General features: G+C 45.3%; 2 protein-coding genes across 6 annotated transcripts in view; both read left to right on the forward strand.

Annotated features, from left to right (window-relative positions):
* Positions 1-1,990: 1,990 nt before the first annotated feature.
* On the forward strand, positions 1,991-14,958 carry LOC140077140 (uncharacterized). 5 transcript variants are annotated; one of them, XM_072124046.1, is made up of 14 exons: positions 1,991-2,117; positions 2,736-2,868; positions 2,940-3,016; positions 3,184-3,280; positions 8,567-8,823; positions 9,599-9,762; positions 10,999-11,115; positions 11,570-11,632; positions 11,719-11,806; positions 11,973-12,055; positions 12,143-12,302; positions 12,714-12,819; positions 12,907-13,042; positions 13,142-14,958. In XM_072124046.1, the coding sequence occupies exons 1-14, from the start codon at positions 1,993-1,995 to the stop codon at positions 14,071-14,073; spliced, it is 2,538 nt and encodes an 845-aa protein (XP_071980147.1). In that variant the 5' UTR covers positions 1,991-1,992; the 3' UTR covers positions 14,074-14,958. The 5 variants fall into 5 exon arrangements, with proteins under 5 accessions (XP_071980147.1, XP_071980149.1, XP_071980150.1 ...); XM_072124048.1 differs by lacking the exon at positions 1,991-2,117 and adding an exon at positions 2,143-2,198; XM_072124049.1 differs by lacking the exon at positions 1,991-2,117 and adding an exon at positions 2,158-2,175.
* A 334-nt stretch (positions 14,959-15,292) lies between these two features.
* RYR1 (ryanodine receptor 1) overlaps positions 15,293-22,329 on the forward strand; it is a 91,080-nt gene continuing 84,043 nt past the window's right edge. Inside the window, exon 1 of the mRNA XM_072123473.1 lies at positions 15,293-15,507. Coding sequence (XP_071979574.1) covers positions 15,460-15,507 — 48 coding nt within the window. The 5' untranslated portion in view covers positions 15,293-15,459. The remainder of the gene's footprint in view (positions 15,508-22,329) is intronic.

Consider the following 22,329-nt stretch of genomic DNA (forward strand, 5'->3'; position numbering starts at 1 on the left):
ATAAGAGGGGGGGGGGCTGCTTGAGGGAATAATTTGAGATGGAGCTGCTGGGGGCATGATATGGCTTAAATATGAGGACAAGAGTAGCTACAATGTGACAGGGTGCTGGGGGGACACAATGGGGCACATTTACTTACCCGTCCGGAGGAGTTCACAGTGCATTTTCCGACGATCATGCACTGTGCAGCGATTCACTAAGATCGTGCGCCCGATATCCTGCATGTGTCGCTTCCCCGCTCAGGTCCCCGGAGTTCACCTTCTTCTTCCTGGTGCATGTAAGTGCATTGTCCGTGTATAATGCACTGTGCAGCGATTCACTAAGATCGTGCGCCCGATATCCTGCATGTGTCGCTTCCCCGCTCAGGTCCCCGGAGTTCACCTTCTTCTTCCCGGTGCATGTAAGTGCATTGTCCGTGTATAATGCGCTGTGCGGGGAGTCACTAAGATCGTGCGCCCGATATCCTGCATGTGTCGCTTCCCCGCTCAGGTCCCCGGAGTTCACCTTCTTTTTCCTGGTGCATGTAAGTACATTGTCTGTGTATAATGCGCTGTGCGGGGAGTCACTAAGATTGTGCGCCCGATATCCTGCATTTGTGGCTTCCTGCTAAGGTCCCGGAGTTCACCTTCTTCTTCCCGGTGCATGTAAGTGCATTGTCCGTGTATAATGTGCGCTGTGTGGGGAGTCACTAAGATCGTGCACCCGATACCCTGCATGTGTCGCTTCCCCGCTCAGGTACCCGGAGTTCACCTTCTTCTTTTTGGTGCATGTAAGTGCATTGTCCGTGTATAATGTGCTGCGCGGGGAGTCACTAAGATCGTGCACCCGATATCCTGCATGTGTCGCTTCCCCGCTCAGGTCCCCGGAGTTCACCTTCTTCCTGGTGCATGTAAGTGCATTGTCCGTGTATAATGCGCTGTGCGGGGAGTCACTAAGATCATGCGCCTGATATCCTGCATGTGTCACTTCCCCGCTCAGGTCCGTGGAGTTCACCTTCTTCTTCCTGGTGCATGTAAGTGCATTGTCCGTGTATAATGCGCTGTGCGGGAGTCACTAAGATCTTGCGCCCGATATCCTGCATGTGTCGCTTCCCCGCTCAGGTCCCCGGAGTTCACCTTCTTCTTCCTGGTGCATGTAAGTGCATTGTCCGTGTATAATGTGCTGTGCGGGGAGTCACTAAGATCCTGTGCCCGATATCCTGCATGTGTCGCTTCCCCGCTCAGGTACCGGAGTTCACCTTCTTCTTCCTGGTGCATGTAAATGCATTGTCTTGCGACACAATTTGAAAGTTAAATGCCGCGCTCAGTCCGAATCCGTCGGATCGTCTGGAGGCCCGTCCCCCGATTTCTGTCACATGAAAGCAGCGCAGCTGCACCAAAATCCGATCGCGTGCGACACAATCCTCTGTTTAATACCTGTTCCAGCCTGAAAACGTCGGAAAATCCGGCGAAAGTTCGTCCGCGGACCCTTAGTAAATAAGCCCCAATGTGAGGGGAAATTATACTGTGTGGGAGTGGGGCAAAAGGTGTGGCTTAGAGCAAAAAAAAAATTCTGCGATGCACATAGCCCTCTTTCTCTCCTACAGAATTTGGGATATATGGGTAGTGACCTGCCGCTCCATCATAAGCAAGAACCAGACCCCCCGTTCCAGAGGTCTCAGCAGTCAGACCCCCCCTAAACATCAGATTTGTATCCGCTATCCTGTGCATTGTGGATAACAAACCCCGGGACAACCCCTTTAATTCACATCCACGTTGCTGCGGTGGTTATATTTCCCTTTTAGGCCAGTTTCCCATATGCCGTTTTCGGTGCATTTTTAAACGCATCAAAAACGCCAGTGGGAGGAGTTTTGGCCAAAACCCCTCCCACTGGCGTTTTTGATGCGTTTTAAAACACAATGAAAACGGCACATGGGAAACCGGACTTAGGGCCTTTTAAAATTTCTATTAAATCTTTGAAATGTACGGCTGTCTCTTCCTAGATCAGAGCAGGGAATGTGGATTCTCCCAGTCTCCCAGTACACAGGAATCCACCCCGGCTCTTCATCACTACTTAGGGGAAGTGAAAGGGGTTTTCTCCCAGAATTCAATGCGGTGCAGTTGTTTGGTTCAGGTAATAGGTAAGTACCTTGCTTTATGATACAGAGAAGGATCCGTGGTCCGGTGGGAGATTTACAGGTGTAACTGAGGGGAGGTATCAGGTCAGAATTTTTGTGCGCGCCAACAAGATGTCCCACTATTGGTCATACATTGGCAATGCAGCTATTGTCCTCTGTTATCAGCTGTTTTGCACATGTATGAAACTTTGTATGTTGAGGGCTTTTAGAAGAAAGTCTTAGATCTGCCTCCTGAATAGTAGGAGCTGCAGGTGTCTGCTATGAGCTGAATGAGTAACCTGAGGGATCATCTGCACCCAACTAGGAGGTGGAACATTGTAGTTACTGTGTGCTGGATACGGGTCTATTCACACTTCATGGAAAAAGAATCCTTTTGCTGCAGTTCTTGGCTAACAGATTGTATAAGAGAGTGAGTCCCTCTGGCAAAAACATCCCAAAATTATTATTTTTTTGGCTGTTACTTTTTCTGTGACCCTCCTGCGGCATTCAGGATTTATATTCCATTCGTAGCTACTCCATTATCCTCATATCTAAAGGGGTAGCCCAACATCCTTCATTAAGAGAAACTAGGGTCAAGTTAACACTATAATTGCTGTACATTACTGCTGTATTATATCCTAGGATAAGAGACCCGAGGAGGCCCCTGTTAGACATCATGAGAGCTACGGGGCCTTCAGTCGTCATCATACAACATTTGAAGTCCCTGGGAATTAAACTTCGAATGCCAAAGAAGACGGTCAGTCCCGATGTCCAGGTAACCGCAGCGTGGGGGGGAGGTCAATTCCTAAAAATGTCATGTGTTCATCAACTTTTTGTATATTTCAGAGGAAGAATTCCAATGGGGAAATATTTGGGGTTCCTCTACAGTCCCTTCCGCTCAGCAAAGAGGGTGAGATCCCCCAGTAAGTATCTACACCATTAACATTTGTGGACAATGTTGGTTTCACAAACTTTTCAATATACAGAAACAGTCTGGTCAGGACGGGTTCTGTGATTTGTCAATGTCTAACAGAGTAGAATCTGAAATAATGTATTTTTACTACTATGGACTATGATCTTCTCCTCCCAGGTTCGTGGTGGACGTCTGTCAGTTCCTGAGTTGCCATTTGGACACTGAGGGACTCTTCAGAAAATCTGGATCCGTCAATAGGATAAAAACTCTGAAGGTATCGGCCCTTTTACTTTTATATTGTATGTTGGTGCATTGTGTGACTGTGGTTATCTAGTTGGAAATCCAAGCTCAATGCGGTCTTATTGATTCTGATAGATAGAGGACCTGTACTCGCTGCGGGAAAGGGGGTCAAACATTAAATACTGAAGCAAAGGAGAAGTTCAAAGTTTACCAAACTCAATGGGATAAAAACAAAAAAATGTCCAAATGCCCCGACCCAATAAGATGAGAGGTGTAAAATGCCTCCAGAAATATAGTACCATAGAGGACTAGGGGATTCCCTATAGGAGAGATGGCGAACCTTTTAGGGACCGAGTGCCGAAACTACAAGTAAAAGCCACATATTTTTCGCAAAGGGCCAAATGCCAGTTTAAAGTTACAGCTTTCAAACGTATTGGCACCCCGAGGACACCAATACAGGAGAAAGAAGGAGAAACTTGTATTATTATTGTAGTTTCCCTCTAAAGTCCCTTTAACAGGATGAATCACAGGTCTGGAGAAGGGGCTACAATGATAATCAAGCTCAGTCCACACCTCCTTGATTCCGGTCTTGAGTCCTGAAAGGAGACCTTTGTGCTGGGTGATGGTTTGGGTGCCCAAAGAGAGGGCTCCGAGTGCCACCTCTGGCACCTGTGCCAGAGGTTCGCCACCACTGCCCTATAGGGTTTAGGCTCTGACATATAACAATCGGGCCCCATGGTCCAACAAAGAGACAAACCCCATAGAAGGTGGTTGGAGAAGACACTTGGGTTGACTTGCAAATACTGTAGAATATTTTGGGTTTTTTATTGTACATCCTACATGAAGTTGCACATGTCCATTATTGATAGAGGATGGTCCCACAGCCTCATCGGCTCTGGTGGGCCCACTGTACCTCAATCCGACACTGGATATATTCTGCTGACAAAGTCTTTGACCAATGGATATAGTGCTTTGTTTAGATAGGATAGAGATGTTGGATGTGTCTTAGTAAATAGAAGATATGAATGTAAGGAGCCAGGATAGGCAAGGTCCAAAGCAATGGCGTAACTAGAAGTGGCAGGGCCCCATAGCAGGCTTCGGCTTGGGGCCCCCCTTCCCACTTGAAAATTTATACATATTTGTATACTCACACATGCAAGTTACAATCACACATTTATACACTTATTCACATATCCTCATATAGAGCATATACACGCACATACAGTGACATTTACAAACACACAGCATATATACACATACAGCATATACGCATCACAGATGCAGCATATATACATCACATATATGTTATATACATATTATGATGTACAAAGTGCAGCATAATATGGATATAATGATGCGCATCCTCCTCCAGTCTTTAGTGTGTGAGGTCGGATGCTGGGGCCCCCTGACACTGTGGGCCCCATAGCGGTTGCTATGGCTGCTACCACTGTAGTTACGCCACTGGTCCAAACGAATATTAGAGATTTACCAGAAATTTACACGGGTAATGGATGGTGTTATGTCGAGGTAGGAACCCATTTGCTGATGGATTCCACAATGGATCCCAGGACTGAAGGCTCAGAGACAACTTTTATTCCATATTTATTCCATAACGACTGCCCCAAACCAGCCTATTCCTAGTACTCTGTACCTGTTATGGTCTGGACAGAACATGCAAACATCACAAACAGAAATCATGGTGGACCTTCTCTAGATAGAGGGCCTTCAAAGATTAAGGGAATCTTGAGTTTAACACAACAAGGGATGGTCTTTTCTAGAAGACACAAGAGTAGCAGAGATTTGCCAACCGGTAAAGTCAACATATCAAGGAAAGGAAAAGACAAAATGTCTAATGGATGAGGAGGACTTTCTCGCGAGGCAGCGCTGTTGGATTCCTCATTCTTTGGATGGAAGACTAACTAGATCCTGGAGATGTTTTTGTGTGTGATGGTTTTCCTGTAAAGCTTTGAGATGATTTGGCTTCTGTACTCTCGATGGTCTTCATAAGGTGGTGGTTTGTCTTCTCTGCATGGAGGACCTGCCAAGCTTGGACCGGATTCACAGTTTTATTTACTAGCGAGAAATCCAGCAGAGTTTCATGTGTTTGAGTCAAGAGTAAGATTGTGTAAGGCTTGTGCGTGGTGCAAGATTTTCCTGCAAGAGAGGAAGAGCTGGCATCTCATGACCACAGATGGCGAGGATGACATTTGTGCAAGAGTGACTTTACGGATGCATGAAACCTTCAGGGGAGGGTCAGATTTTACTGTGAGGTCTCCACTGACATGCGGGGTAGCTCCTTAAGTATTCTGTATGATGTATGTGCTTCCATATAGTCATGTAGTTGTCAGCAAGTTTTGTGAATTTCCATGTATCTGTGAGGTCATCTTCAAGGGGGGGGGGGGGAGTCCCTTTCTGCTTTAGAGTTGCCATTTACATGATTCGGTTACATCCTCTTGGATATTCTACATTACAAATCTGTAATGTCTGTATCCAATAAGGGAAGAAACTTCCTGCAAATTTTCATGTGCAGTAGTTAAAGGGGTTGTCCAAAATGGCAAGAAATGGCACCACTAAAGTCTACTGGTTGTGATTGGTATTGCAGCTAAGTCACATTTATTTTAGTGCCGCGATAACCGAAACCCTTTGTAACGTATGGCTCTTCCTCCTGTGCTCATTAGTGCCCCTGCTTAGTGTAGTATGTCAGATGGTTACAGATAACACAGAGTACAAGTACACCATGGCTTGGTGAAGGCTAATGCAGGGTCAGCTCCAGGTTTCAGTAGGTCCCTAGGTGACAGATCTTCAGTGGGCCCCTTTGCCGTAAGCTTGCATGGCAACATTAAAAATTCATAAACTAATACAAGCTCCTGTTCCCTAAAATATTCCATAGTTTATATACAGCCCCCTCCCCCCTCTCATGGGTATTTTATATACAGCCCCCCCCCCTCTCATGGGTATTTTATATACAGCCCCCTCCCCCCTCTCATGGGTATTTTATATACAGCCCCCTCCCCCCTCTCATGGGTATTTTATATACAGCCGGCCCCTCCCCCCTCTCATGGGTATTTTATATACAGCCGGCCCCTCCCCCCTCTCATGGGTATTTTATATACAGCCCCCTCCCCCCTCTCATGGGTATTTTATATACAGCCGGCCCCCCCCCCTCTCATGGGTATTTTATATACAGCCGCCCCCCCCCCCTCTCATGGGTATTTTATATACAGCCGGCCCCCCCCTCTCATCATGGGTATTTTATATACAGCCGGCCCCCCCCCTCTCATGGGTATTTTATATACAGCCCCCTCCCCCCTCTCATGGGTATTTTATATACAGCCGCCCCCCCCCCCTCTCATGGGTATTTTATATACAGCCGCCCCCCCCCCCCTCTCATGGGTATTTTATATACAGCCCCCTCCCCCCTCTCATGGGTATTTTATATACAGCCGGCCCCCCCCCTCTCATGGGTGTTTTATATACAGCCCCCTCCCCCCTCTCATGGGTATTTTATATACAGCCGGCCCCTCCCCCCTCTCATGGGTATTTTATATACAGCCGGCCCCTCCCCCCTCTCATGGGTATTTTATATACAGCCCCCTCCCCCCTCTCATGGGTATTTTATATACAGCCCCCTCCCCCCTCTCATGGGTATTTTATATACAGCCGCCCCCCCCCTCTCATGGGTATTTTATATACAGCCCCCTCCCCCTCTCATGGGTATTTTATATACAGCCGCCCCCCCCTCTCATGGGTATTTTATATACAGCCGGCCCCCCCCTCTCATGGGTATTTTATATACAGCCGGCCCCCCCCCCCTCTCATGGGTATTTTATATACAGCCGGCCCCCCCCCCTCTCATGGGTATTTTATATACAGCCGGCCCCCCCCCCCCTCATCATGGGTATTTTATATACAGCCGCCCCCCCCCCTCTCATCATGGGTATTTTATATACAGCCGCCCCCCCCCTCATCATGGGTATTTTATATACAGCCGGCCCCCCCCCTCTCATGGGTATTTTATATACAGCCGGCCCCCCCCCCCTCTCATGGGTATTTTATATACAGCCGGCCCCCCCCCCCTCTCATGGGTATTTTATATACAGCCGCCCCCCCCCCCTCTCATGGGTATTTTATATACAGCCGCCCCCCCCCCCCTCTCATGGGTATTTTATATACAGCCGCCCCCCCCCCCCCCCCCCCCCTCTCATGGGTATTTTATACACAGCCGCCCCCCCCCCCCCCTCTCATGGGTATTTTATATACAGCCCGGCCCCCCCCCTCTCATGGGTATTTTATATACAGAGCCCCCCCACCCCCCCCACCCCCCCCCCCCCCCCTGTTGTAACTAGAAGCTGACGGCCCCAATGCGAAGTCTATGCTGGGCCCCCGACTATAATGTATGGTTTATAGTAATAGTCTTCTCATATGGAAAAGTGACACCATAAGGGCCCCCTAAACCTCTTGGGCCCAGGTGCTACTGCACCCTCTGCACCCCCTCAAATTATGCCCCTGGCCCCCCCTCTAATGGGTATTTTATATTATAAATTCAATAGATCTAACCTCCTCTAACCCCATGGATTCCTTATGTACAGCTTTATGTGCCATCGGGCCCTGGGCTAGTGGCTTGAGCCCTCTCCATACAGGGCGGGTGACTGCTGTTTGGAACATCTTGGTTGAGGTTGTCGTCCGTGTTGCATGACCTAATCAGGGGGTGACAATTCATTGCCTCTCTGAGGCTCACACGGCTGTCAGAATAATCAGTATTCAACCCTGCCGGGGGGAACGCCGTGTACAATGCACATCCATGAGATCCTACCCGTCACCCTACACTGGGTGTCACAGTATGGCTTCCAAGTAATTACATGCTGCTACTTATAAATACAACTTGTCTCGCTGATAAAGAAACTGTAAATGGAAAAATATTAAGAGTTCATGGCTTTTGGAAGGTGGAGAGTGAAAAATAAGCACAAAACCTTAAAAGCGTCAGCATAAGGGGTTAATTGGGAGCCGACAAGGACTTCCCATATACTTTACAGGGCGCTAAATTACAGGGCGTTTACGCAACCTTCCACGTGTCATTAACTATTGGTGTTTCACGTAATATAAGTCACATATAGATCCACTAAGATGAATGTAAGAAGGAATAAAGCTGTATCCGTACACACGGGTGGATTTTGAATTTTTTGGGACCCTATAATTTTTCTGATCTGCTGTAATTCTGGACTATATTGGCGCTCTGAGGCTGCTGATACGGTTTTAATACACACATTCTCTCCCGTTCTCCGGCTGTTGTTTGATAGTTCTCCATATATTGTATCTACAGGCTCAGCTGGAGTCTGGGGAGAGCGGCTTGACCTCCGCTCAGCCCGGTGATGTGGCGGCATTGCTAAAACAGTTTTTCCGTGAACTTCCCCATCCCCTTCTGACTCCAGAGCTGCAGGATCCTCTATGTCAGATACAACAGTCCCTCTCGGAGGAGGAGAAGGCTTCTGCCACGGCCTTGGTGACCTGTCTGCTTCCTTCTATCCATGGGGAGACACTCAGATATTTGTGCACCTTTCTTCAGAGAGTGGCTTCTAGGTAAGGAATGTAGTAACCAGCAGTCTCCACACGGGGGAGCCGTATGAGCGGATGAAAGGATAATTTGGGGGAACGTATAATGTCCCATAACACAGGGCTTCTCTTTACTGATGATGCATGACGCTACTATTGGGGATGTCGCACGAACAAATATTTCCTTTACTTACAAGAAAATTCTCCAGCTGTGTGTGTCTGCGATAAGGATGTATGGCGAACCTCTGCACCCTGTATATGTGTATGTGCCACCCTGGCTACAACCTCTATAACATGTCCCTAGAATTGCAACCTCTGTACCCATCTAACTGCACCCTTATAGATGCACCCTCTGCGCCCCGTACAACTGTGGCCCCCTGTGGCTGCGCCTTCTGCGCCCCGTACAACTGTGCCCCCCTGTGGCTGCGCCTTCTGCGCCCCGTACAACTGTGCCCCCCTGTGGCTGCGCCTTCTGCGCCCCGTACAACTGTGCCCCCCTGTGGCTGCGCCTTCTGCGCCCCGTACAACTGTGCCCCCCTGTGGCTGCGCCTTCTGCGCCCCGTACAACTGTGCCCCCCTGTGGCTGCGCCTTCTGCGCCCCGTACAACTGTGCCCCCCTGTGGCTGCGCCTTCTGCGCCCCGTACAACTGTGCCCCCTGTGGCTGCGCCTTCTGCGCCCCGTACAGCTGTGCCCCCCTGTGGCTGCGCCTTCTGCGCCCCGTAGAGCTGTGGCTGCACCCTTGGCACAGTCTACAAGTTTGCCCCTAGGAGTGACACGTCTAATGTATGTCTTTTCTTCCAGGTCTACAGAGAACAGAATGGATTCCGGGAATTTGTCTGTAGTTTTAGCCCCAAGTTTATTCTCAAACGGTAACTTGGCTGAGAAGCTGACACTCGCAACAGAGAAACAGCTGCAGCTTCAGGCAGCTGCCATCCAGAGCCTCATTGACAATGCTCAGGACATAGGTACTAGAATCTTCTCATGCATCCCGACTGTCCTGGATCATGCAGGACCGTCCTGATTTTTCAGGCTCTGTCCCACACGGCAAGTGGTGCTGAGACATCAACTCTGCCGACATCATCCTCCGGACGCCAGACAGAGCCAATTACAGTATTTTATTATCATGCTGGGGGAAACGGAATAAGAGGGGAGATTATACTTTGTGGAGGTAAAGGTAGGGCTGGAGCAAAAAAAAAAAACTGTGTACATGATCTGTAACTCCAGAGGGAATTGGGGAAACAACTAAAGTTTGTTCTACATCCTCATTTTCTTAGGACCTATTAAAAACAATCCAGAAATATTCTGGAGCATTCCTCTCCCATATGAACAAGCACTTTTGAAGAAGTTGTCCCACTCAAGTAACTAATCCCATATTTATAAGATACGTGTGGCCTTGGGTTTGTCCCCCCCCCCCCCCCCCGACACCAATCAATTGGCGGAGTTGGAAAACTTGTCACTCTAAGGGTGATGTCACACGTTGCGTTTTTTTGGTCCGTTTTAGAGCAGCGTTTTTGTATGTTTACCATGCATTTGGCTGGTTTTAATCTGTTCACGGCGGCCTACACACTAGGAATCATGATAAACGGGTTCAAAGAGCCAAACGGATGGTAAACATTCAAAAACTCATGCGTTTTTAAACTGACTGAAAACGCGACGTGTGGCATCACCCCAAGTCCTCCATGTGAATGAAGCGCTGATGTGGGACCGGCACTCCATTCACTCCCTAAAGGGTTGAGTGAGATCCTTGTAGCACCAGCTCCATTTACGTCTGACTGCTCGCATTGGGATGTTATGGAAGCTGTACACATTTCCAAAATTTCTCCCTTTGTTTGAGACCCCCACAGATCACGAGAACGAGGGGTACAAGGTACCTCTGTCATACCCCTTGTCGCTCCCTAAAATGAATGGAGCAGACGCCATGCATGTCTGTTCTGTTCCAGACGTCTCTATGGAGCTGATGGAGATTGCCGAGCGAGGTGTCTAACGGAGCTACATCGGACCCTTCGTTCTCGTGATCTGTAGGGGTCTGATCACTGAGACCTGCACCCATCAGCAAGTTAGGCCCTATCCTGTGAATAGGACCTGACTTGTTTGGTGGGAAAACCCATTTAAGGTTTGTAGTCTGGTACCATGGAGACACATAGGTGTGTAGAGAGAAGCTGTAGACACGCTCCAATGTATCACACTTTCTTTCTCGGCAGGGCAGCTTCCCACATTTATCAGGGAAAAACTTTCCGTTCCTTGTGACTTGGTTGAAGAGGACTCAGTGATCCAAAACTCAGAGGGTGTTCGGAGAAGACGCAGACGTAGCATGACCGGTATAGTGAAAGCAATTATAAGTGCTCCAGGGCTTTGGTCATGGGTCGTTAGATCCATTGAACCCCAATAAGACAGTCCAATTTGTTGTACACCAAGATAAAGGGCTCTTAATGTTTCCATTGGCGAATATATCCTTATAGAAGCTAAATTTAAGCCCAATCCCATGGGTCTGTTACAGTCTCACTGAAGGCCATTTGGTGATCATATCCAGCTACCAAGAGGTCTATAGATGTCCATGTTTTTGTGCGACTTTCTGATACTTGTCCAGTATGTAGCTTTGAATGTTTAGTGAAAGAATATATCACTAAATTTCTTGTCCAAAAACCTGGTGACTTCTACTAAGCTGACAAATTCCACCCATCAATGGGGGCACAATCTCTAAGGCTCTGTAACAAAACCTTTCATACAATCTCATCTCGTGAAGATATTTGTCTCTTGCCTCCATTACTCAAGGAATTGTCAACGAGGCTTTAAGTAAGCTGAAGTCTGGCCTTGGTCCTTCCATCGATCGAGGAGGTGAGAAAAGATTAGAGACTCTTCATATACGTTACTATTGGACTCTTCTTGAGGATCTTCTAATGTCCAGTGTTTGCTTTGGGCAGATGAACTGGAGCTTGCACCGAGGAACAAGACAAAGCGCAAAGCTTCAGAGGATTCTGGATGCGGAGAACAGTTTATAGCCAAGAAACGGTACAAATTTATAGCCCTCTACCCATCAGAGACCTAACCAGCCTCACATTTTCTCTGCACCAAACTACATCATAGGTCTAACACACAAGAATTAGTGTTCCCATTCCTTAGGACTACGATATTCACTGTAACTTGCAACATAAGTTAATTTATGTTCCCTTTGTAGGAAATCTCTACGGGAAGTTGTAGATGACAACTTCTCCAACGAAGAATCAAGTGAGCCAACTCGAGCCCCCTCTCCACTCCAAGGTTGGTGGTAAAGACTGCCCCAAGGAAGGCTACCCTGCACTCCCATAGGATATCATCATCTAGACCTGTTTGTAACTCTCTCCTTAGATGACTCTGAAGGCGTTGATGTTTTTTCGGACTTCTCGATGAGCCCTGGAAATTTTCTAGAGCTGAGTTCTGCATCTCCCGCCATTCCAGCCACACCGGATTCCTCAAAGCGAGGACTGAAAGGGAGGACTAAACGGCGTAATAGCAAAAGAGGCAAACGGTGAGAGATTCATTGACTCCAATGTCCCATGTTCTTTTTGGTTAGAAAGTAGTCAAAATTTGTTAGGATCCGACTGTCGACGAGTGAGTGGGGCGTGTGCTCTCTCCTAGTTCCCCGGCTTGCAGTGGGGGCGTGCATAAATTAAATCGTGGGAAGTTGAGTGGTGCTCGGGTGCCGTCAGGCTGAGAGCCTCTCGCTGTTCAACAAAGTTAATATTTTGTTATGAAAGATGCCAGAAAACTTTTAAAATACAGCCTTAGACGGAACGAGCAGCCTAATTAGGACACTCTACCACCAGTAATTTGGTGGTAGATCATACTGTATGTCACAAGGCTTAGTGTTTTTGTAGATTTCTTTAAATCTGTGCCATCATCAGTTTCGGAAATGTAAAAATAATTTCTCTTCTTACAGGATGCCATCTGGTCAGATCTCTCTTTCTCCTGCCCAGCTGGACAGAAAGGAAAAAGTCCGTAACTCTTTAAGACTCTTCAACCGAACACGGGTAGCCAAACAGCCGGTAAAAAGGAACCTTGTGATGTCTTAGATTATAAGTGTGTTCTTCAAAGATATATTTACTAGATATTTTACATTTTTTCTTGTGTAGACACCTGAAGGCAAGAGCCTAGAGCCAAGTGGATGGAACATGATGAAGAGGATGGTTGCGGAAGCCTTGGAGGGCCCAATTTTCAATGGAAGAGATTTTCGAATGAGCACTTTTTCTCTAAAAGGAGCAAACTCTGGTGGGTACCAAGGCCTTGTCCTACAGTTTTCATCACAGTGTTTTAGGCTTTCATTCCTTACTGTATCTATTCTAGTTTTCCTCTTATACTCTCCTTTAGGCAATACCATTGATGACAAATTGTCCTCTATCCAACTTCCATCATCTTCTCCTTTGTTGAAGTCCTCGCCTTCTTGGAAGTCTCTAGCTGTGAACAATGAAGACCAGCACGAAAATCCTTCTGGAAAGCATCGTAGAGCATTGCGTCGGTCACTTAGCATGCCAGAAAAAGTGGGTGAGTGTGCCAAGTCCGAAGAGGATCAAGAGGTGAGAAAACTGGATAGTTTGACCCCAAGTGAAGAAGGTAGACTAGAAGATGATGATCCTAACGACTTGAAAGAAAAAACATCAGTCTTCAACAATGATCAACTCCCTTTGGTAGACTGTTTAATTTCCGGGAAATGTCACTCAGTACAAAGTCAGGTTGATGTGACTGAACTTGGCTGTTTCCATCCTAATGAGACATTGAGAATACCCAATGGTCATACATCCCAGTACCGCAGTGTGCGGAAACTGGTCCTTAGCTTTCCTTGGGCCTCAAGTGCTACAGAAATGGATCCCCAGTTGAAAGATTGGGAACAGCTGACCACTCACACCATTAAACGTAAGGGAGCGAGAAGGTTTGGCCGTTCACTAAGTCAGGAGAGTGGATTAAGGTCAAACGAAGAGCGACGTTTATTTAAGAAAACTGATGAGAATTGCGTGGACAACCCTACCGCCACCTTAAAAACTCTCAACGGCCGAAACAGGCAAGTTTTTATCAGTCGTAAGAACATAACGTTGAACAACTTTGGTTCCCGGAGTCTTGACAGTGAATGCCAAACATCTGTCGATAAATTGCCGTTGGAAGGCCCCGATTTGGATCTTTTGGATAGAGATGCCTTGATTTTTGAAAATGTCATTGTGGAAGAAGCTTATACATACAAAGGTTCTCCTAAATGTCCTCTGCCTGCCACCAGGTTGGAACCCATCAGTGATACAGTGGATTTGTAAGCTAGCAAGTTGAAATGCAGTATTTTTAAGAAAATTGCTGCCATATAGGTCAAGTCTTCTCAAATTTTTGGTATATATCCACTGATATATTCTCATGTACTTCTTGAGCACATTTAATCTGGAGGGATTCCTTCTTGGCACCAGCTCTTCAGGGTTTTCAGCCCTTTTCTTCAAAAGGGTTCACAATAGCAGTAAAAACAAACACCTATGGGTCCCAAGTGACTCCCGTTTTGCCACTCCCTGGACCGTCCTCCTCCCTTTCGACAAGGAATGACCACGTGGTCACTGGTTAAAGCATTGGCTGAGCTCGGCCAATGGTGATTTCCTGCATGTGGAACGGGACCAGGAAGTGGAGACAAGTGGAGACCAATAGGTGGAGTTGGGGGGGTCATTGAGAAGTTATGATGCTTTTGCTCCTTTTAAAAGAAGAAAAAAATCTGAACAACCCCTTTAAAAAACATAACACTGCCTCCTTGGTTGTCCATAATTCACTTTTTGAATTCAGTTTTTTTTTTTTAAATATTTTTATTTATCTTGTGTTACCTTATTTATTTCACCTTTTCGATAGTGAATAACTTTTATCAATACGCAAAGCGTAACATTATTTATTCCTCCCACTTCTTAACTTTTCATGAATCGTTTTTTGAAGGAACACCCCCGGAAGACACAAAACGGTGATCATCTTCATCCGGAATCGTTTGCGACCGTGAGACACCATATATAAACTTGCGTATAAAACTATATACCTTTTCTGTTCTACTTTAACCTATTTTGTTTACTTCAACCTTTTTATACTTTTGTGCTGTTGTGTTTTTTGCTCCTTTTATTTGTTTTTTTTGGAATGTTATCGTTGTTACAACTTTACAATAAATAATTTCTATTTTATTACCTGATTTCCAATTGGATTTTTCCGCCTGAGTTACTGAGATTTATTTTTTTTTTTGTCACGTTATTAATCTTTTATTTCTCCCCTTGGGCAAATTTAGTTTTAGCAACTTTGTAAAAAATTTTTTATAATTGTCCTTTTTTTTTTTTTTTTTTTAAATTTTGCATTTTTTTTCTTGTTTACTATCCTCTTTACTTAAGACACTCATTGTTGGGTGCTACCCATCTTTTTTTGCATCCCAGACCCTCCACCCCCATGGAGAATTTGGCTGTTGCTCGCCCAGCTCTCTCCAATCACTGAGTAGAGGAGGGGAGCACATGAGAGGCTGGCAGGATCTGTCTAGGTCTGTGTGTGTGTCATCTCTGTATACAGAGAGAGGAGAGCACGGCAGCCTCTCTCTCTCCCCCTTCTAATCACACGGATTACACTTCGGTCATCGTCACAAGCCAGGAACCCAGGAGGGGTCATCCTCTACAAGGCAGGAGGGTCCCCGCAACATCATGGCTGAAGGAGGAGAGAGTGAGGATGAGATCCAGTTCCTCAGGACGGTGAGTGCTCAAGTGCAATAAGGCATCGAGTTCTCTACGTTGTTGCGAATGTATTGGAAAATTTAAATAATTGAACTACCTTTGTGATAAGATTCGATTCTACACGACCTGGCGGCTTTGGAGTAGAGCCATTGACTTTACGGGTATGAGCTGAAGAGGTTAATATACTGGTGGAAGGCGATATATAGCCTTTTCCCTGTACATAGACACCTGTTGGACTCCAATCACTCCGGTGACAGCCTGTGGAGGGCTGGGGGTGTTGACACTAAGGGAGAATGTGTGAGTGACAGCAACCGAAAGGGAAACATAGCTGGGGTGTGAGACTCCAGAACTACTTTAAGGAACAGAGTTGGGGGGTGGGGGGAGGTGGTAAGTGTATAGGGGCCGGTTGAGAGTAAGGGGTTTCATGTGGCGCTTGGAGAGTTAAATATCACTGCTTGCCCATTTGGCATTTGACTACAGATGACGAAGGAGGGGATTAGATTGCTAGCTCTTCGTTCTTATATTCGCGGCATCATTAGGGAAAAATTGTCATTTGGAATTCGGTGTAATTATACAATGAGCCATGAAATTCCATCGTCATTTATGTCGTCTGTCTTTTACGGGTGATCTTGTATCCCCCTGAGAGGCTCTAGGTATTGCAGGCGTTGGATAAAGCACTTTTCAAGTTCAATTATGTTAACTTAGAAGATATCCAATAAGGGTTTAAAATATAGGGACAGAATTAAAAAAAAAAAGAAAAACGGGACCGCTGCTATCCATGCAGCCGAGTCTGGTATTGCAGTTCCGAATTGTAGTACCATATGAAACCTGACGACAAGTGGGGGCGCTGTTTCTGAAAAATGACGACTAGCAATTCCATAGAATATCATTAATGAATAAACCAACTGGGGATGCACATAATTTGTACTATCAAAGATAACATTAAGGAATTGCTAGTTGTGTAATTTCCCTTATAGAATTGTGAAAATTGAGATGGAATAAAACAACCAAACTTTCTAAGTTCTATTGATATTGCGCTAAGTGTCTGTTATATGATCAGAAGCCAGGTGCCAATGCTTATAGTTCCTCGCCCGGGGGTCAGCTGGCAGTGATCCGGTGCTGACCTTGGTGCCAGGTTTCCTTCAGGTTTTGACGTCTCTTACAAGATGGAGATGGTCCATGGAAGGTAGCAGAAATTTCCAGCATCTTATTAACTGTGTGACGACTACTGTGCAGACAAAAAGTCAGGAACCCCCCCCCCCCCCCCCCCCCCCCACCGTATAGCGGCACAGAATTGTGCAACTACATTTACATGCAACCCTCATGCAACTTTATCATAGAACTCACCATTCGAGACTTGTAGAATAGAATGAAAGGCAAGTGAAACTTCCCGGTAATTAATTCTTATCGATACATGAAACAACCTCGTTAAAGATACAGTTAAAGAAAAAAACGTGATTAATGTAACACAGATAAATTAGTCTTACAACTTTGTTGGAAAGTTTATCAGCAAAAGTGTGGATTTCCCAAGTCTATGGATTTCTACTTTTTCTACTTTTTAAAAAAATATTCATATAAAAAAACTACATACGATGGCACAGAGTCCCTTATGTCTTTATACAGTATATACATTATCTCAATTAAAGGGGTATTTCCATGTCATAATTTTATGAAATTTCACAAAGGGCTCTGACTTTTCGGACCCCTAAAGTAGAGATGGCAAGTATAACCGTCCCGATGTCATAGTTGTATATGATGCGCAGAGTCCCTGTCTTATGATAGGACTGCTGCAACTCCTGAAAGCATGACTTACGGTATCTGGTTGTAGTCGCCAGGAAGGTAGGGAACTCCTAGCATTATATTTGACTGAGGCCAAGAGGGTCGGCTCCAGGTTTCAATAGGCCCCTGAGCAACAGAACCTCGGTGGGCCCCTTTGCTGGAACCCATGTGGCAGCATTAAAAATTCCTAAACTAACTAAAATATTCCTAGTTTATCATTCCCAAAAAGCCTTGTCATGGTTGTTTATATACAACCTCTTCCCCCCCTCCTATTGATTCATTATATACAGCCCCCCTCACAGCTCACAGGGCACTTCTGGGGACTGAGATTCTGGCGTGTGACCGCCCCGGTACTTGCCCGGATATGCCTGGTGCTGGCCCCGGCCCTGGCTAAGATGCTGGACAACTAAGGTCGTGTTCAGTTAGGCAGGTAGCACCATCATAGAGTATATAGTTTACCGGACTGAATGTACCCAGGTAAAGTGGTCCTAAATTGTATTTTATTTTTTTTTTTTTTTACAGTCCAATGGGATGTTGTGCAGAGTTAATTACTCTGCTTAGAGAGCTGTCCATTATTCAGTAGGACAACCCACTAGACTCCTATACACGGAGCAAAATAAAATTCCAAGGTGTTATAAAGGAATACACCCATATATAAATGTGCTCAGCTACTCCTGCTCTATAACATCCTGGTCGCAGATAAGAGACCATGTTTAACCATGGCTGGTTTACTTTAAGTAAGGGGATTCATTATACCGGTATGTCTACTAATGAGGGCAACATATGACCGGGGCAAACTGGCTAATAAATGTTGGTCCAACAAACTCACTTTTTTGGGTTTTGCAGGACCGAACCTGAACTGAACTTGGCATGTCTGTTTAGTTCAGTGATTCAAGGTTCGGCCTGGTAAATACCAGAAGTCCCCAAAGTGTGTTCTGTTTCACCAAACTTGCTCAAGAGCAACAGCTTTAGTCTACATTCACATTGATGAGTTCCCACCGGACCGTAGCACTGCTCACTCCCGCCCCACCCCATAGAGGAGCATTGCGCACGGCGCCGTTTTCCGAGAACAGATATGACATGTCCTATCTTTTCATGAGGTACCGTGCTGCACTTGCATTCCCGTAGGGTGTCGTGTGCCCATTGCCGGCTGTGGGGGACGTATATATGTCCCCCATACGCCAGTGTGAATGCAGCCTTAGTGTAAGAGATGGATCTGGTATTGGGTTTACCGTCCCTTTAAGGCCCTATGTATAGAATGGTTGAGTTTATATGTGAGGATGTGATAGTGACCGGTGGTCATATACTTTTATACGCACAATCTGAGCCTGTATATAAGCCACTGCTTCCAGCCTCTCCCTTTTTGCTGTCAGCAGAAGACGAGACGCTTCACCTGATCTATAAAAAGACTAAGAGTGAAGCCTGAGAGAACTGGAGGAAAGACGTGGCCTAAATTATTTCCAGTGAGGAGCACTGGGGCCTCCCTCAGATATAACCTGCTATATACCGTACTGTACAGGCCTCCAAACGCGTTGCCTCAATTTAGCGCAATTCACCCTTTTTAATAGATCTCAAAGAGAAAAAAAAAAATTCTGTATAAAATATTAATTGCAGAGGGAAACCTTGAGATCTATTATGCCACACATTGTAGGATGAGGAAGAATTGCCTAAATTATTAAGATGGAGGAAGATTTTGTATAGTTGACCAAGTCTATGAGCGACGGTAGTAGCGCATGTACCTCACCTCGTACCCAGCCCTGTATTTGTGGCTCCAACCAGTACAGATATAGTAGGTCTGAGATGAAGGCCATCTCAATGCTGGCACTTTGTATGGCCTATGGTCACAGTTCACAGTAAATATTGTGAGGTAAAATATTGTGTGGAGAAATATTGTGTGGTGAAATATGGCCGCTGATAAACCTATTTGAATCAGGTATGTAAGAAAAGAAACCCTTAAATAAGTCAGTACCACCATATTACTGCTATATACAATTACACTATACTACTACTATATACTATTACACTATATTACTATAGTATTACACTGTTCTCTCGTCGCTGTTTATACTGCTGGTACATCCCTCATAGGTTCCACAGTATGGGAACATTCAGTATCCATTACTATTCATGTCATCAAAAGGCCCAATCTGTAATATCTTGCTCAACAAAATGGCCGCCTCCAGTAATGGTGACAGCTTACCACATGGTAACACAAATCCCATTTACGTAATATATATATAACTCTAATAACCAATTTAATACACAAAAGACACCAGACAACAGTTTGTAGGATAAGAAAATAGGCAGCGATGCTTTATTAAGGGGTAACCAATGAGATAAACATTTCATTTAATAATAATAATAATAATAATAATTAATAATTAGAACAGAATAATTCAAAAGCATAACTATACTTATAAATGTAATACGTATTCTCCCCACCCTGAGCTGGGAGACAAACCCCCCACTAATAAGCAATTGCGGCAATGTAAGAATAAAATGCGTTATAAACGGAGGGCGGGGCGCTGACACCTCTTCTTCTTGTAAAAAAACTGGCACCAAGCGCTCGCTGGTAGCCCCCTTTTTATTTGTAAGTGAGTGCGGACAGCTGCCAATCGGCTGACCGCCGACATTATTTCACCTAGTAACATTATTTCCATTGACCCTGCTGTTCACCAATAAACAGCTGGCCTTGCCTGCAGCGAATCAGCTCGCTGCATTATTTTCATAATATTCCTGACAGGAAAAAAGCGGGAAAGTTTGACAGTTTTACCTCATAACTATATTTTAACACTTTCCTTACCAAACTAAGTAAAATATGGTTTACCATTACCACAAAATTGTTAAGGGATTGTGCCACCATGTATCCCCCCTTCCCTACACTTCAGGGGCCCCTTTTCAAGAAAGAGACCTCAACCACCTGCGTTCACTATGATGGCCCCAGCAGTAGGACAAATTCTTGTTGTTTTGGGCCTTGTGTCTTACCGCCAACTTCCACTGTTATGGAGAGCGCTACATCTACTTTAAATATGGAATAGGGAACCTACTGTATATACAAGTTTGACTATGTGAAATTGCAGACCGTGTGAAAGATTGTCCCCGGAGATCCATCTTGCCCTTGATGTTAGTAGCAATGGTTAAAAATGGATTTTTAGGCTTATGATTCCAGAATCTATAGACCATGTTCTCACACTGCTGTGCTCTTAGCTCTCTGCATCGAAGCGCTCCCTAGGCCTATACTTTGAGCGATAGCCGGTCCCAGTTACATTCTTAAAGGGGTTCTCTTGAGGTGGAGAAACATGGCTGCAGTCTTCCAAAAACAGCGCCTCATTTGACCATGGGTAGTGTGTGGTATTGCAACTAAGCTCCATTAATTTCTATACAGCTGAGCTGCAGTACTGGCAGTAACCATGGTCAGGTGTGGAGCTGTTTTTGGAAGACTGCAGCCATGTTTTTCCACCTCCTGAGAACCCCTTTAAAGGTTCAGGACTGTGTGAGAGAGAGAGAGGAGTCAGAGCACAGCTGTGTGAGGACAAGCACCTAGTGCAAATCCATTTTTGTTTCCATCCAGCTTTCCTGGGCTCCTGAATCCATAGAAGAATGAAAGGATGTAAAAATCTTCCTGGGGAAAAAAAAAAAATGAAGATTTTTATATTAATGGAAAATGTGAAGTCCTGGTCATGTGAGCAGTGGAGATGCAGAAAGGTTACCATGGCAACGTCGTACACCGTGGCTGCAGGGAGTTTGAGACAAATTTAGGATCTTTGATTATTAGATTTCTCTGTCTTCTTGAGTAGCTGTATATTCATGGTGTAAGAACAATGCCATGACCGTATCGCTTCTATCAATGTATTCTATAGGCGTATGAATAATACCGCCATCCGGAGCATCCTGGTAATAGATGAAGCTCTATAGTAATGTATAACAAAAAAAGAGATAAAACTCTATATGGTTATTTCATATCCTGCAACAATCAGGGCTACAATGCCAGGGGGTGGCATAATACAAAATTTTGGGGGGCCATGAAGTGATGGCACATAGCACATTCAGCGAATATAGGAACCTTTCATCAGGCCCACCCCAGGCCAACACCCATTGTTTTGTGACCACCTCAGGACTCCCAAAAGGGGTGACAGAGTATGGACCCACAAGGTGTGTCTTATCAATATATTATATTTGGGGTGGTCTGGCAGAGATTTTACAATGTGGCCAGATGGTGTCATGCCTTATAGCTTTATCCCTGGCTCGTGAAGTCTGCCGACCTTGCTAGTCAAAAGGGAAAGATGGCCGCCAGTCACTGGGTATCCTCTAAAAAAAATAAATAAATAAAAATACTTATTTACACGAGATGTAAGAAAGTTGAAAACTCCGTTCTGGATAAAAAAAATGTTCTTCTTGGAAATACGATCTATTGGAGAAGTTTGGTGGACACGTTTGTGGGGTCATCTGTGGTCTTATATTGGAATTGCTAAGGTTTCTCAAAAAAATTGGAAAACATAAATCCACACATGTACAGGCAGTCCCCAGGTTACATACAAGATAGGGTCTGTAGGTTTGTTCTTAAGTTTAATTTGTATGTAAGTCGGAACTGTATATTTTATCATTGTAACCCCAGACAGAATTTTTTTGGTCTCTGTGCCAATTGTATTTTAAAAATGTTGGGTTGTCATAAGAACCAGGAATAACACTAAAGCTTCATTACAGACACCTGTGATAACTGTTATAGCTGTTTAGTGTAGCCTAGGACTAAAGCACAATAAATTACCAACATCCAGTGGTCCGTTTGTAACCAGGGGTCGTATGTAAGTCGAATGTTCTTAAGTAGGGGACCTCCTGTATATTAAAAACAGCTGCAATGGAGGACAAACCTATACACGTTTTCTAAGGCATGTTGTAGGGCTGCACAGTGGTGGAGTGAGTAGGTCAACATCTGCAAAGAGTTTGTATGTTCTCTGTAAAGTGTTTGCGTGGGTTTCCTCCGGGTCCTCCGGTTTCCTCCCACACTCCAAAACATAATGGTAGGTTATTGAGATTGTGAGCCCCATTGGGGACAGGGACTCA

Source organism: Engystomops pustulosus, chromosome 9 (genome assembly GCF_040894005.1).
Source record: "Engystomops pustulosus chromosome 9, aEngPut4.maternal, whole genome shotgun sequence".
Classification (NCBI taxonomy): domain Eukaryota; kingdom Metazoa; phylum Chordata; class Amphibia; order Anura; family Leptodactylidae; genus Engystomops; species Engystomops pustulosus.

Bases quoted from the DNA above. Each gene is read 5' to 3' on its own strand.
- LOC140077140 (XM_072124045.1), top strand. From the start codon at position 2,384: ATGAGTAACCTGAGGGATCATCTGCACCCAACTAGGAGGTGGAACATT. The intron at 12,056-12,142 runs GTTGGTGGTAAA...CTCTCTCCTTAG, and splicing joins AGCCCCCTCTCCACTCCAAG to ATGACTCTGAAGGCGTTGAT. The intron at 12,303-12,713 runs GTGAGAGATTCA...CTCTTCTTACAG, and splicing joins AATAGCAAAAGAGGCAAACG to GATGCCATCTGGTCAGATCT.